This window comes from Melanostigma gelatinosum (assembly GCF_949748355.1).
Source record: "Melanostigma gelatinosum genome assembly, chromosome: 12".
In the NCBI taxonomy this organism is placed as follows: domain Eukaryota; kingdom Metazoa; phylum Chordata; class Actinopteri; order Perciformes; family Zoarcidae; genus Melanostigma; species Melanostigma gelatinosum.
The window spans coordinates 26,375,227-26,387,871 of NC_136645.1; the positions used below are offsets into that span (position 1 = coordinate 26,375,227).

At 40.8% G+C, this 12,645-nt stretch overlaps 2 protein-coding genes across 4 annotated transcripts in view; both read right to left on the reverse strand.

Annotated features, from left to right (window-relative positions):
* birc6 (baculoviral IAP repeat containing 6) overlaps positions 1-212 on the reverse strand; it is a 139,566-nt gene extending 139,354 nt beyond the window's left edge. For both annotated transcript variants that reach the window (XM_079280713.1, XM_079280712.1), the window contains exon 1: positions 1-212. This exon is cut by the window's left edge and continues 33 nt beyond it. In XM_079280713.1, coding sequence (XP_079136839.1) covers positions 1-178 — 178 coding nt within the window. In that variant the 5' untranslated portion in view covers positions 179-212.
* A 4,722-nt stretch (positions 213-4,934) lies between these two features.
* yipf4 (Yip1 domain family, member 4) lies at positions 4,935-12,512 on the reverse strand. Of its 2 annotated transcripts, XM_079280313.1 has the most exons (6): positions 12,301-12,512; positions 10,213-10,366; positions 8,088-8,259; positions 7,179-7,256; positions 6,960-7,073; positions 4,935-5,826 (listed from the first exon to the last, which is right to left on the reverse strand). In XM_079280313.1, the coding sequence occupies exons 1-6, from the start codon at positions 12,356-12,358 to the stop codon at positions 5,689-5,691; spliced, it is 714 nt and encodes a 237-aa protein (XP_079136439.1). In that variant the 5' UTR covers positions 12,359-12,512; the 3' UTR covers positions 4,935-5,688. The 2 variants fall into 2 exon arrangements, with proteins under 2 accessions (XP_079136439.1, XP_079136440.1); XM_079280314.1 differs by lacking the exon at positions 6,960-7,073.
* Positions 12,513-12,645: the final 133 nt, after the last annotated feature.

The window sequence follows — 12,645 nt, forward strand, 5'->3', positions numbered from 1 at the left end:
AAGTGCCGTCAATTACTTTGATACTGCCGCGGCTAGTAACGGCCAAGATAGTGTTGAGGGCCGGGTGGTAGGAAAGGCTTCGCAGGCCCTCCTCGTCGCAACGCAGGCAACCGTCTCTCAGTACAATCCAGTCTGAAGGGGTGGACGAGCCGGAGCCCGGCGAGGCCGCGGCCGCCATCTTTCCTTATTTTTCCCTTCCCTTGCTTCTGGGGTTTGTAAGGATTAAATAATACACGTAATACTGCTAATTCTAAGCGACTAACTCCGAACTATCACTCCTCTGCCACTGCTGACTCCTTATGCGGCTTCTTCTCCTCCGCCCGTTACCGCAGCAGCGGCTATTCACCATCAGCGCTGAGGAACTCCAGGCTGAGCGTTCTGTCAGTGACACGATAGGTAAACGGAGCTAGCGTATCTTCCTGCCACTTCCCGCGATAACACCAAGTGCAAACGAGAACAAAGGGTGGAATAAATAATTGACTATCAAAATAATGGCTCTGCAACAAACATGAAGTAACAAAGGTTTCAATCTTTAGCCTACTGTGTCCTGCAGTGGATACACAATTGATGCAGTCTAGTTCTATCCACCACAAACTTCTACCTCAAGTATTACCACACACTTTGAATCAAACCTTCATTTTAGAGCCTTAAATATGAAGCCTGATATATATATATATATATTTACTTGATTGATTTATATTGTAAGGTGTTCCCGTTTTATGTCCTGATACTAGAACTGCAACTAACAATATTTTCACCATTGCTTTATAAATCTGTCACGTTTTCATTTCTGTTGTTTATCTCAAAAAAGATAAGGAGACACAAAAAAAATCATTTATCGGACAAATTATACAACAGTGAACATTTTCAACAGCACTAAGGTCCCCCCTCTGGTGAAAGAGCTGAACATTTTGATAGTTGAATGGTTTCTGTAGCTTAAAAAATGGAGAAGAAGAGGTGGGACGGAAGAAACAGAAGAAGTTGAATAAAGATTCGAAGAACAATAGTTGGAATGCTTAACAGCATTCCAACAATAAACACAAACCGGTTATTAAATGACAGGCTCATCACAAGCATTTCAGTGAGGATTCATTCTGTGGGGCTTTTATTTTGAAATGGCGTGTGTGTGGGGGGGGGGGGTGGAGGAGGGGGGAAAGACCTCTAAAGATCCCTAAGACCTGAATGACTGTATGAGAGACAGAGAGATAGAGGGAGAGGAGTGTATGTGCATGTGTGTCTGTGAGTCTGTGTTTATCAACATCACTAATTGGCTCAATCGCAAACACTTGTGTGCCTGAAGCCATTTGAAAATATTCTCCATAGAGATCCTATTGAAAAGTAGAAAAAGCATTTCCTGCTGAAAATGCGTTGGAATGCTGAAAACTGAAATTAATCGCAAAAACATTGCTGAAGATAGATATCCAATTCAAAAACAAATTGCAAAAAGCTTAACAATTCAAAAAGTTTAAAGATTACAAATATGAAAAGTCACATCACACCTCTCCTGAAAGAGCTGAACAGTTTGATACATGAACAGTTTCTGTGGCTTAAAAAAATTCATCAGTGGTGATATTTGTAGTCGTATAAGTTGTAGTAGAAGTATTATTCGTAGAAGTATTAGCAGCATTAGAATAAGTACTAGTAGTTGTAGTAGAAGTATTGTTAGTAATTAGAAGTATTAGGAATTAGAAGTAGTAGAAGACGTACTATCAGTGGTCATAGTAATAGCTGTAGTATTGGTCGTAGTATTTAATATCACAGTAGTAGTAGTCGTAGTAGTAATAGTAATGGCAGTAGAAGATGTAGCAGTAGTAGTAGTACTAGTAGCAGTCGTACTAATAGCTGTAGTAGTATTACGACTTTTAGTAGCATGAATAGCAGTAGTAGTAGTAGCAGTTGTCGTATAAGTAATAGTAGTAGTGGTAGTAACAGCAGTAGTGGTAGTAATAATATTGATGATAGCAGTAACAGCAGTAGCAGTAGTAGTAATAGTAGCAACAGCAAAAGTTATAGTAGAAGTAGTAGTAGCAGTAGTAGTAATACTACTTCCACAGTCATTCCACAGTCATTTTTCTATGAAAGGACAAGATTAGCTACTCCTACATCCAGAAATTATGCATGAAGAGTGAAGATTGTGGACACAGTGGCAAACTACAAATGTTTTTTTCACAAGAATCTCAAGCTGCTCCTCACGCTGGAGACATAATCATAATGTTTGACACATAAACAGAGGTTATGAAATGACAGGCTTCATCACAAGCAGTTCAGTTACAATTCACTCTCTGGGGCTTTTATTTTGAAATGGGGTGTGGGGGAGAAGGGGAGAGGAGACAGAATCATAATGTTCGATAAACACAAACCGGTTATTAAATGACAGGCTCATCACAAGCATTTCAGTTAGGATTCATTCTGTGGGGCTTTTATTTTAAAATGGCGTGTGTGTGGGGGGAGGGGGGAAAGACCTCTAAAGATCCCTAAGACCTGAATGACTGTATGAGACACAGAGAGAGGGAGAGGAGTGTATGTGCGCGTGTGTCTGTAAATCTGTGTGTGTATCAACATCACGAATTGGCTCAATCGCGAACACCTGTGTGCCTGAAGCCATTTGAAAATATTCTCCATTGAGATCCCATTGAAAATAAAAAGCTTAATAATTCAAAAAGTTTAAAGGTTAGAAATATGAAAAGTCATAGCAGACCTCTGGTGAAAGAGCTGAACATTTTGATAGTTGAATGGTTTCTGTTAGATAAACACAAACCGGTTGTTAAATGACAGGCTCATCACAAGCATTTCAGTTAGGATTCATTCAGTGGGGCTTTTATTTTACAATGGCGTGTGTGTGTGTTGGAGGGGGGAAAGACATCTAAAGATCCCTAAGACCTGAATAACTGTGTGAGAGAGACAGAGAGATAGAGGGAGACGAGTGTATGTGCACGTGTGTCTGTGTTTATCAACATCACTAATTGGCTCAATCGCAAACACCTGTGTGCCTGAAGCCATTTCATGGAGATAAAACAGGGAAACACCTGTCAAACAAATCATCAAAACTCCCATAACCGTAGCTCCTATTGCTCCGATATTCATAATTGAGAGGAAGGATGACTTGAGAAACAGATCTTGTAAAAATTGTGTCTGTAGTGTAAAAAATGTGGCTTAACTGGCGATCTAGAAATGGAGTACCGTGTTCTGTGGAAGATGTTTTTGAAGCAAAATTTAACATTGGTCTCTATGGAGCAGAAAGTTGGTTTTCCTCTCAATTAACGGCTTCTGTGTCAAATGTGTAAATCTGTGGGATTCCAGTCAAAGTCCAAAGATTGTGGACACAGTGGCAAAATACAAATGTTTTTTTCACAAGAATCTCAAGCTGCTCCTCACACTAGTGGTGAAATCACGCACTCTAAGCTGCGCAATACACACTCATTATAAAGTCAGAAAATGGCTGAAAACTCATAAAAGTTAAATTGCTGCAGTTCAAAAAGTTTAAAAGATATCAAAAAGCTGAATCATGTGGCAATAGTTGAGTTGGGTTTTCTCAACATTTGAAAGTTGAAATGGTGTCTGTAGCTGAAAGTATGAGGAAGTTGAAGGATTTGAAAGTTGAAGAAGTTTAAGAGGATTTGAAAATATTCTCCATAGAGATCCCATTGAAAATAAAAAGCTTAATAATTCAAAAAGTTTAAAGGTTGGAAATATGAAAAGTCATAGCACCCCTCTGGTGAAAGAGCTGAACATTTTAATGGTTGAACGGTTTCTGTTTCTTAACAGCATTCCAACAATGAGTGACGTACAATTTAGTCAATCAGCGTCCTCAAATAGATTCAGTTCGGGGCCAAAGTCGTTTGGCCCAACGCTGCGCGTTCTCGTCAGTCTCGACAGGCGAACCCGAGCGCCAGCGCGAGAAGTACTGCTCCAAGACCCGTTTGAGAGGCCAACTTTGGCAGAGAATGCATACCAAATACAGGCATTTGTTTGAGTGCGCTGTTGATGGATTTTTCTCCCACAATGCAATGCACAAAGGAACTGGAGGAACAGCTCACTCACAGCTGAGCCTAAAAAAGAAAAATATTTTGGGTGGAGGTGGTGAGACAGTTCCAGAAAGAGCTTTCTCTTCGTGAAGTTAAACTGGCAGTTGGACACAACAGTATAATGTGTTAGCATGCAGGTATTAGCATTTAGCTAAAGACAGCTGTCCCCATGTAGAGCCTCACAATACTGCTAGCATGGCAGTGGACACACAACTAAATGGGAAATGGTTACATTTATAAATCCTTTATCCAAAGTGCTCATTCACACACAGATGGCAGCAAGCAGAGTGCTGGCCTGACCATCGGGAGAGATTTAGGGTTCAGTGTCTTGTGTCCAGGGATATTTCCTGGGCCCCACTTACTTTTCCAGTGTTAAAACCTATAGAATAAGAATGTATTATCGGAGCTGGGACACAGCAATTCTTTTTATCTTATAATTACAAACCAATGAGGTTTTGTGGGTGAATCCAACCAGTTGAGACCATCTGGCTGTTACAATATAAAGCTGCAGGGATGACATATTTTTGTATGCCATCCTGGAAGATAGCGTCGCACTGGTTCCCTCAATATAAAGGCAATGGGATTTTGGATTCTTACAGAAAATAAGCTCTCTGGCAAACAAATGTTTATGATACCTCATCTTTTTGTTCTGCAAGATAATCTTCACAAATTCATTATGTAATTTTTGAAATGTCATGCAATCCCCAAGAGTAAAAAGCCAACGTCAGGCTATAAAGGAACTACACATCTCTATCTAGACACTTGTTTTTTTTTAAACAAGAAAAAAGCTACTAAATTCACTGGAGGGATACTTACTGACGTATTTTATGTTGTAGCACAAAATGTGGAAATCTCTTACACCTTATTTCAGGCATCTAACAAAAAAAACAAAAAAACTTTGAGACAAAGTACAGAAATGCTGACTTTTATCCAGTACTAGGACTCATTCCTGCAGCACTCTATATACAGCACTGTGGTGGCTAGCTGTGTTTGCGTTATATGATGACAAAAAAGGAAACAGTGCCAAATAACTATTAATTTACTGTAATTATTGATCCAATGATTATATTTCTGTATTAAACAGCTGGCAAACAGGAGTCAAGGGTGGGAAAACAAGGCACATTTAGCCGACAATGGTTTGTGTCCCTCTAACTGCCCTAGTCCACTTGCTTTTGCTGCTAAAGTCCATAAATTAAGAAAACAAGCCTGTGAAAAATGAAGCATAGATGGACACTCATAGTACACAACAATGAAGAACATTGAGCTCAACAATCTCTTTCTTTTTTGTGGTGCTGTCTCTTCTGTTGAATTCTTCCTTCAGCATGAACACCACATATTTGGCACCACCTTCTTCAGTTGGATCAAGAGTAAAAAAGAAACCATTAAATGAATATACAGCCCTGGGTCTATTTCCTGCTGTTTAACGAGAAGCCTGCAACCCGACGTTTAAGCTGTAAAAGCATATGCATTTTATTGACCAAAGACATGAGGGACAAAACTATATGCATTGTTATATATTCCTAACAACCACCACGGCCTACAATCTAATAAGAGTTAAGAAAGAAATAAACACCTTCAAAAAAAATCCTGGTTCTGTAGTTTGACTCCCCCTCCATGCCCCAGGGTCAGTGTCCATGAAAAGGTCCAGTTTCAATTCATCCAGTCACACACCAGTATATAATGACAGGAAGTAGATATACAAAAGGAGAATGGGATAGATGAGGAGGGGCTTCTTCGTTTTAAATTCATCTCCGACGAGCAGTGAAGCAGCACTGTAAGCAGCCCAGAACACTCCGAACAGCTGAAAGAACAGAACAGACGAGAAAGAATCATCTCATTTATTCATCAATATTTCCACCACAGAACCCGGATTACTTCAAGTAGCATGAAGGAGGGTGTTGCTTTTAGAAAAACTACATTGGGACTTTTATCGTCATCATCTCATAACAAGTAAAGGTTTTCCTCACATGTTACATTTAGAAAGTATTCGACCACTTCCCTTTTTGTTATGTTGCAGCTTTATGCTCGACATTTGTTTGTTAATCTTCCTCCTTATCAGTCTACACACACAATGGATCCCATATTGACAAAATGAAAACAGGATTTTAGACATTTTGAAAATGTATTAAAAAGAGGAAACTTAAATACCACTTTGATATATTCAGAACTTTTGCTATGACACTTGAAGCTCAGGTGACTTCCATTTCTCTTTGAGATGTTTCTAAACCTTGAGTGGAGTCCACCTGTTGTAAATTCAACTGATGAAGTAAATGACTCTACTTCTCTCTCATTTATTACCTCAGTAAACATGAGTTTATGGTCTCAATCTCTAGTTTCAAGTCTTCTTCAACACAGCATGATGTTCATTTAGTACATTATGGTCCATTTAGAGTCAAACAGACCATAAAGCAGGGGATGCTTTAGGGAAACACAACAAATTGTGCATAAGTGGAGTAATCATTTTGAATATACTGTATGTAATAACTAACCAATCCATGTGGACCCAAGAGGAATACTTGTAACTGCGGTAATAACTCAAACTCCAATTTATTCCGCAAAAATGTCACAGAAAACCCGCGTCTGGCTCCTTAAATATGAAGATTTACAGCACATCTTTATTTTATATAATTGTACATTTAAAAATCTATATACACATCACGTTATTTTAAGGGCTCTGGGATGACTTCTTTTTTTTTTTCAAATACCCCTCTTCAGGATTTCTTTTACTACATGGAGCTACTCTTTTCAATACTCTGTTCATGATGAAATTAATGCTTTTTATAACATATGTGGAATTTTAAAATCAAATAAATTCAGAGTGGGAAAATAAAGTTAAAATAACCATTCCTACTTATAAATATCTATCAAAGTTATATTTACACAACATGCAAATAAGATTCAGATGTTTTTGGTAATGTGTGGTCTTTGGCTCACTTTGATTAGTGTGGCAACCACATCGAACCCTCTGATCACTAGGAGCGGAGGGGCTATAACGATGAGAGGAAGAAGGGAATATCCGATCACTCCAAGAACCTGGCCGAAGGAAACCTGCTCAAGAGAACAATGGACTCCATAAGAACAAGTTGGAGTCAGGTCGGACTGTACTTTGACTGGCTGCAGAAGATAACTACGGTAGGTGTCAGCGGCACTTACCTCACCACCGAGGACACGAGCCAGCAGGAAGATTGTTAGTGATCCAAATATCCAGATGGTGATGATCCAAGACACAACCTGCCAAATAGAAGCAGAGTTTCGTGTCCTTCCTGAAAACTGTGAGAAGTTACCATGACAATTCACTGACATCCACATATTCAACCATATGTGGTAAAGAACAGCTCCACAAATATGACTTTACATGAATTCTGAGGTCTTTACATTGAAGTTGTGGATTTCTACCTTTAACTCAAGTATATAAACAGGCTCATTGGTTTCTGCTAAATGTTATTAAAGTCTGTGAGTGATGCAAAGTCCTAAGGCACGTATAAGCCTCTTCAACATCAGGAACTAAACAAACATTGTGTGTATTCGTTATCACAGACACTGCCTTTGTTTCCACAGTTCTCCACATGCTTTGGGGAAGACTTCCTGGATCTAAATTGAAGCACTCCTCAGAAGCTGATACTACAGGAAATGCCCTCGAACACAGACTGGCCAATTATAGCGTAGCATCCGACCAGGGTCCGACAGCTGTTCGGCTCTGCTCCATAGACTCTCATCAATTCTTTCAGGTTTGTTCATGCTCAGGCTGGTTTAGGGTTTGGAGCTAGTCATGGTGAAACGTTGTGTAATGGTGATACTCGATACCAAGAGAGGAAGGAAATTAATGTTTTGAGATCAACGATGGAGTTGAAGCAGGGGGCGGGGCTTAGTGAAGGGTCAATTGCCAACCAAACACAATATAAAAAGGACCTAATATTATCATAGTTGGTCACGCTGGAAGCTTCTTTTATGATTTATATCCAAAATGTACCAGCTGGTAAAATACAGTGGAAAAGTCCGAACAGACAATTCTGGAAGAGGATGACGGGCGACACAGTGGTGTTTATTGTGTTTACTGCTCACCCTAAACTGTCCATAGATGGAGATCATGGAGAAGAGCAGCACCACGGCTAGAGGGCCCCAGAAGTCCGGGTTGTCTCGGACCACCTGCCGGTTATAACCAAGTGATGGCATTGGCATCAGCACACATCGAATCTTGTAATAGATGTCCTTCAGGTCGATGTCCAGCTCCTCCCTTCTCACACAGACAAGATGACATTATAATGACATGCTTTGCACTGAGACGATGCAAAAGAAAAATATAAAAATAGCAACAAGTGGGTCTATATCAACTGCTGTCTCTTTCACTGATGACAAACGTTGCCGTCGGTAGGTCACATCACCTTTGTATCTTGATGAACCGTTTGTGTGCTCTCTGCAGGACGGTGTCTGTACTCAGACAAAGATTGTTCATACATAAAGACGTTGACTAAATAGTGAGCTTTCTCTTAAACACTGCTGGTTGTGCTTGGTATTTCAAAGCTGATGCCTGCAGTGCATTGTGGGAGCATCAATTGACGTGCGTCAAACGAGGAAATGTACTGAACAACGCACAGAAGATCGTGGTTCATGAGAAATGACATTTATGTAACATACTCAGTATTCTGTTTGTTAAAACAGGAATATCAAAGTAAAATGTGTTGTGACTGTCAAAGTCTTTCCTCAGCAGGATGTTTAGGGTGTGCAGAGACATTATCTCTGTTATACGTCTGAAACAACCAGCTCTAAACCTCCAGAATATGTGGAGAAACACAGAGGAGACTCTTTTACTGCTCTGATTTAACCTCAGCTTATAGTAAACAAACACCCATTTATGGTTTACTGTTGACCTGACTCCGCTCCGAAAAAGCCAGCGAACCGGCCAATCCTGATCGCAGCCAGACCGGCTTTATATCAACATACGCTGACTGGCTGTGTGCTGGTTGTAGGCCTGTAGGGTTATGCTGCGTTCACACCGGTCGCGTTGATTTTTTGACGCACTGCAAAAAAGCGTCCAACGCACTGCAAAAAAGCGTCCAACGCGCCGCCGGTCGTGTTCACACCGGTCGCCGCAAAATCTCGTAGCGCCGGAGAGGGGGCGTGGTTTATCGTCCTGGAAGCCTCGATCTGGCCGCCATTGTTTTCCGCCGTCAACCATGACAGGAATAAGGACAATTGCTGCTTTGTACGTGTTGTGGAAGTCCCTCAAACATCGGAATGCCAAACGCCGTCATGTCTGGTTCATAATATTGTTCAGAGGAGCTCCGTGGATTGTATCGAGCTGTATTCACTGTCTAGCAAGCCACCGGTCGCTGTTTACTACAGCTGTAGGAACACAAAATAAACTTATTTGGCTGTGATTCAACGGCAATAAACCGACAAAAAGGGACTCCGAAATAACTACGTAATGATGCCGATTTGTACTTGTCTTCTCCGACAAAAAGGGACTCCGAAATAACTACGTAATGATACCGATTTGTAGGTTACTGGTCTTCTCAATGGAGCTCTGATGGATCGGTGCTAGGCTATGCTAACATCGTAGCAGCTCCACCAGCACTCAATAACGTCACGTAGACGTAAATACGGCAGCGTCTATTCATTGTTTGTACCGTATGGTTTACACACACACATGCATACACATAGTTTGGTCCGGTCTCTGTTGATATGAGGTATCGTAGAGCTGGGTGAACACAGACGGCGACAGGATTTATTTCCTGATTCAACAACGGCAGGAAGCCAGTGACGACAGGGGGAGCAACTCAACGCTGATAGGCTATCGCGCCACAGCGTCACGCGATTATGTCGCTGAAGTTGAAAAATTTCAACTCGCGCGTTGGCGATTTTGCGGCGTCCAACGCGTCCACCGCACTGCAATAACGCGTCCAACGCGCCGCGGGATCGCAAAATCGAGGCGCGCCAGTCTCATCGCGTCTGTGCATAGACTTTGTATGTAATCTCGACGCGCGTCAAAAAATCAACGCGACCGGTGTGAACGCAGCATTAGAGCTGCTGTTATACTTTCAGGTGCCTTACAGGAGTAGGACAATGAGTTACTCAAACATATTGACTAGATTAAAGTCTGGTTGGTTCGAGAGTGAAAATGTTGGCTTTGATAACTCTTTGACTGATAACTCAGCCCTACCCTTTGATACACACAACATGTACTCACAGAAGAGGTTTGTTCTCTTCATCGTCATCCTCCTCCACCTCCAGCAGCCAGCCGTAGCCTCGCTGCCTCAGGAAGGTGGTGGCATATGGATCTTTACCGCTCTCGCTGCCCATGATTAGCTTAATATCCGGGGCACTGATGGTGCCGCTGAGCTCTGTGGAAAACACGTTTGTTTGGAGAGTTAACCGTTTAATCATAGGTGGGTGCGGAACAGGAAACGCATACATATAACAATTTACACATGGAGCTCAAGTTTTTTGAAGCCATATTTCGCAAGCGCTCACTATATCAGTGTTTTTTTTATATCAGTACCGCGTAAACATCATTGAATATTAGAGTAGGAAAACATCAACCTAGAGCTGAAACCATTAATCAATCAACAGAAAATGAATCGTCAACTATTTGGACAATGTCAAATAATTGGCTTAACCAATAACAAAAGTAGAGGTTGGTTGAAGCACAGTCCTCGCAGACATAGGTAAATGCATTATGCCAGCTGACATCACCCTGTTCAACATGTCTCCTCTGGCAGTGAAGCCTCACCTCGTATGTGCATAGTGTACATAGTTCATATTCTACACATGTTTAAAATGTAAGGACATTTCTGCACCTAACCCTACAGCTTTTAATAACATGTACTTGACTTGCACTGATGAACAAATCATGCATTGAACAAATCTACAACTGGATGTGCCAGAATTTTCTTCAATTAAACAAAGATAAAACAGAAGTAATTGTTTTTTGTACCAAGGACGAACAATTGAAAATCACCACTCAGCTTGAGTCACTGATGTTAAAACCCACAAACCAAGCCAGAAATCTAGGTGTAGTTATGGATTCAGACCTCAACCTGAACAGCCATATCAAGACAATTACAAAATCAGCCTACTATCACCTGAAGAATATATCAAGGATGAGAGGACTTATGTCTCAACAGGATTTGGGAAAACTTGTCCACGCATTTATCTTCAGCAGACTGGACTACTGTAACGGTGTGTTTACAGGTCTCTGTAAAAAGTCAGTCAGAAAGCTGATCTGCTGCTACCTTATGAACCATCCCGACCCCTCAGGTCGTCTGGGACCGGTCTACTATCTGTTCCCAGAGTCAGAACTAAACATGGAGAAGCAGCGTTCAGTTTTTCTGCTCCACATATCTGGAACAAAGTCCCAGAAAGCTGCAGGTCTGCTGAGACCCTCAGCTCATTTAAATCAAGATTGAAGACTTTTCTGTTTGCTGCTGCCTTTAATTGAACCACATTCAATTAATATATTCATCAATTTCCTGCATTTCTGCATTTTATTTCTTACACTTTAAAAAAAAATGTTTTAATGCAATGAATGTTCTTAAATCTCCTTTCTTTTGCCTTATGTTTTGATGCTTTTAATGGTTTTATGTGAAGCACTTTGAATTACCTTGTTGTTGAAATGTGCTATACAAATAAACTTGCCTTGCCTTGATGCGTCATCTTAAAGTATATTAACGTCAACGTCGGTACAGATTAGAGTAAACGTTTTAGCCCCATTTTGAGTCTCTGTTCTCAGTTTATAGTATTGTATTTTATGTTGCATTTAGTTCGTTTTGGTTATTGTGTATAATCTGACCTTTTAATTGTACTCGTTTGGACTAACGTTACATGGGGTGGTGGGAAGGTTGTCAGTGACCAGTGTTTACAAGTTATATGTTTATGTTGTATATGTTTTGTGCTTCGTCATTAAGTGAAATTACTTGAATGGTAACGTTTGGTCTTAAACGTCTTGTTTTATGGCCTCGTAACGTGGACAATAAGCAATATGTTATAAAGAGTCCAACTTCTCCAATGCTGTTCGTTTGCTACGTTTGTTGACGACACGTATCGGTACTGAACTAACGTTAGTTAGCAAAGCTACCGATAGCTTGCCCATTTCAATAGGTGACGTTAAGAGTGGCTATTTGGAATAGCACAATGTCGACCCACACGTAAGTACATGTTTTAGACTGCTTGCATTAGTACTTGGGTAGTTGCTCTACTGTAACACATCACGTAAACTGGTAAGAGGTTGGCTCTTCTGAGGCCTGCTAGCTGTGGAACTCTGCTGGCATTAGCTTACCTTCAGCCTCTGTCGAAGAGACGAACGTAAAATCTCCGTTGGTGGGAGAGAACTGCATGGTTAAGTTTGAATTTCTGCCTAAGCCTCAGGTACAGAAATGTGACATTTAAATGTACAGTCAGTGAAATATGCCGAGGAGCGTTAATAACGCTGTCATTGATCACAGCTCATCGGTGAAGTTAAACTATCGCATTTTGTTTTCGTTCAGTCTTCTGCGGTGGAAAGCAGGAAGAGCAGAGGAAACTGGGAAATGAGACACGTTTTATGATGCGTTCACGTCATGACATAGAGCTGGGATATGGCACGGGAAAATCCAGTTCAACTGAGAAATATATTATCCTATGT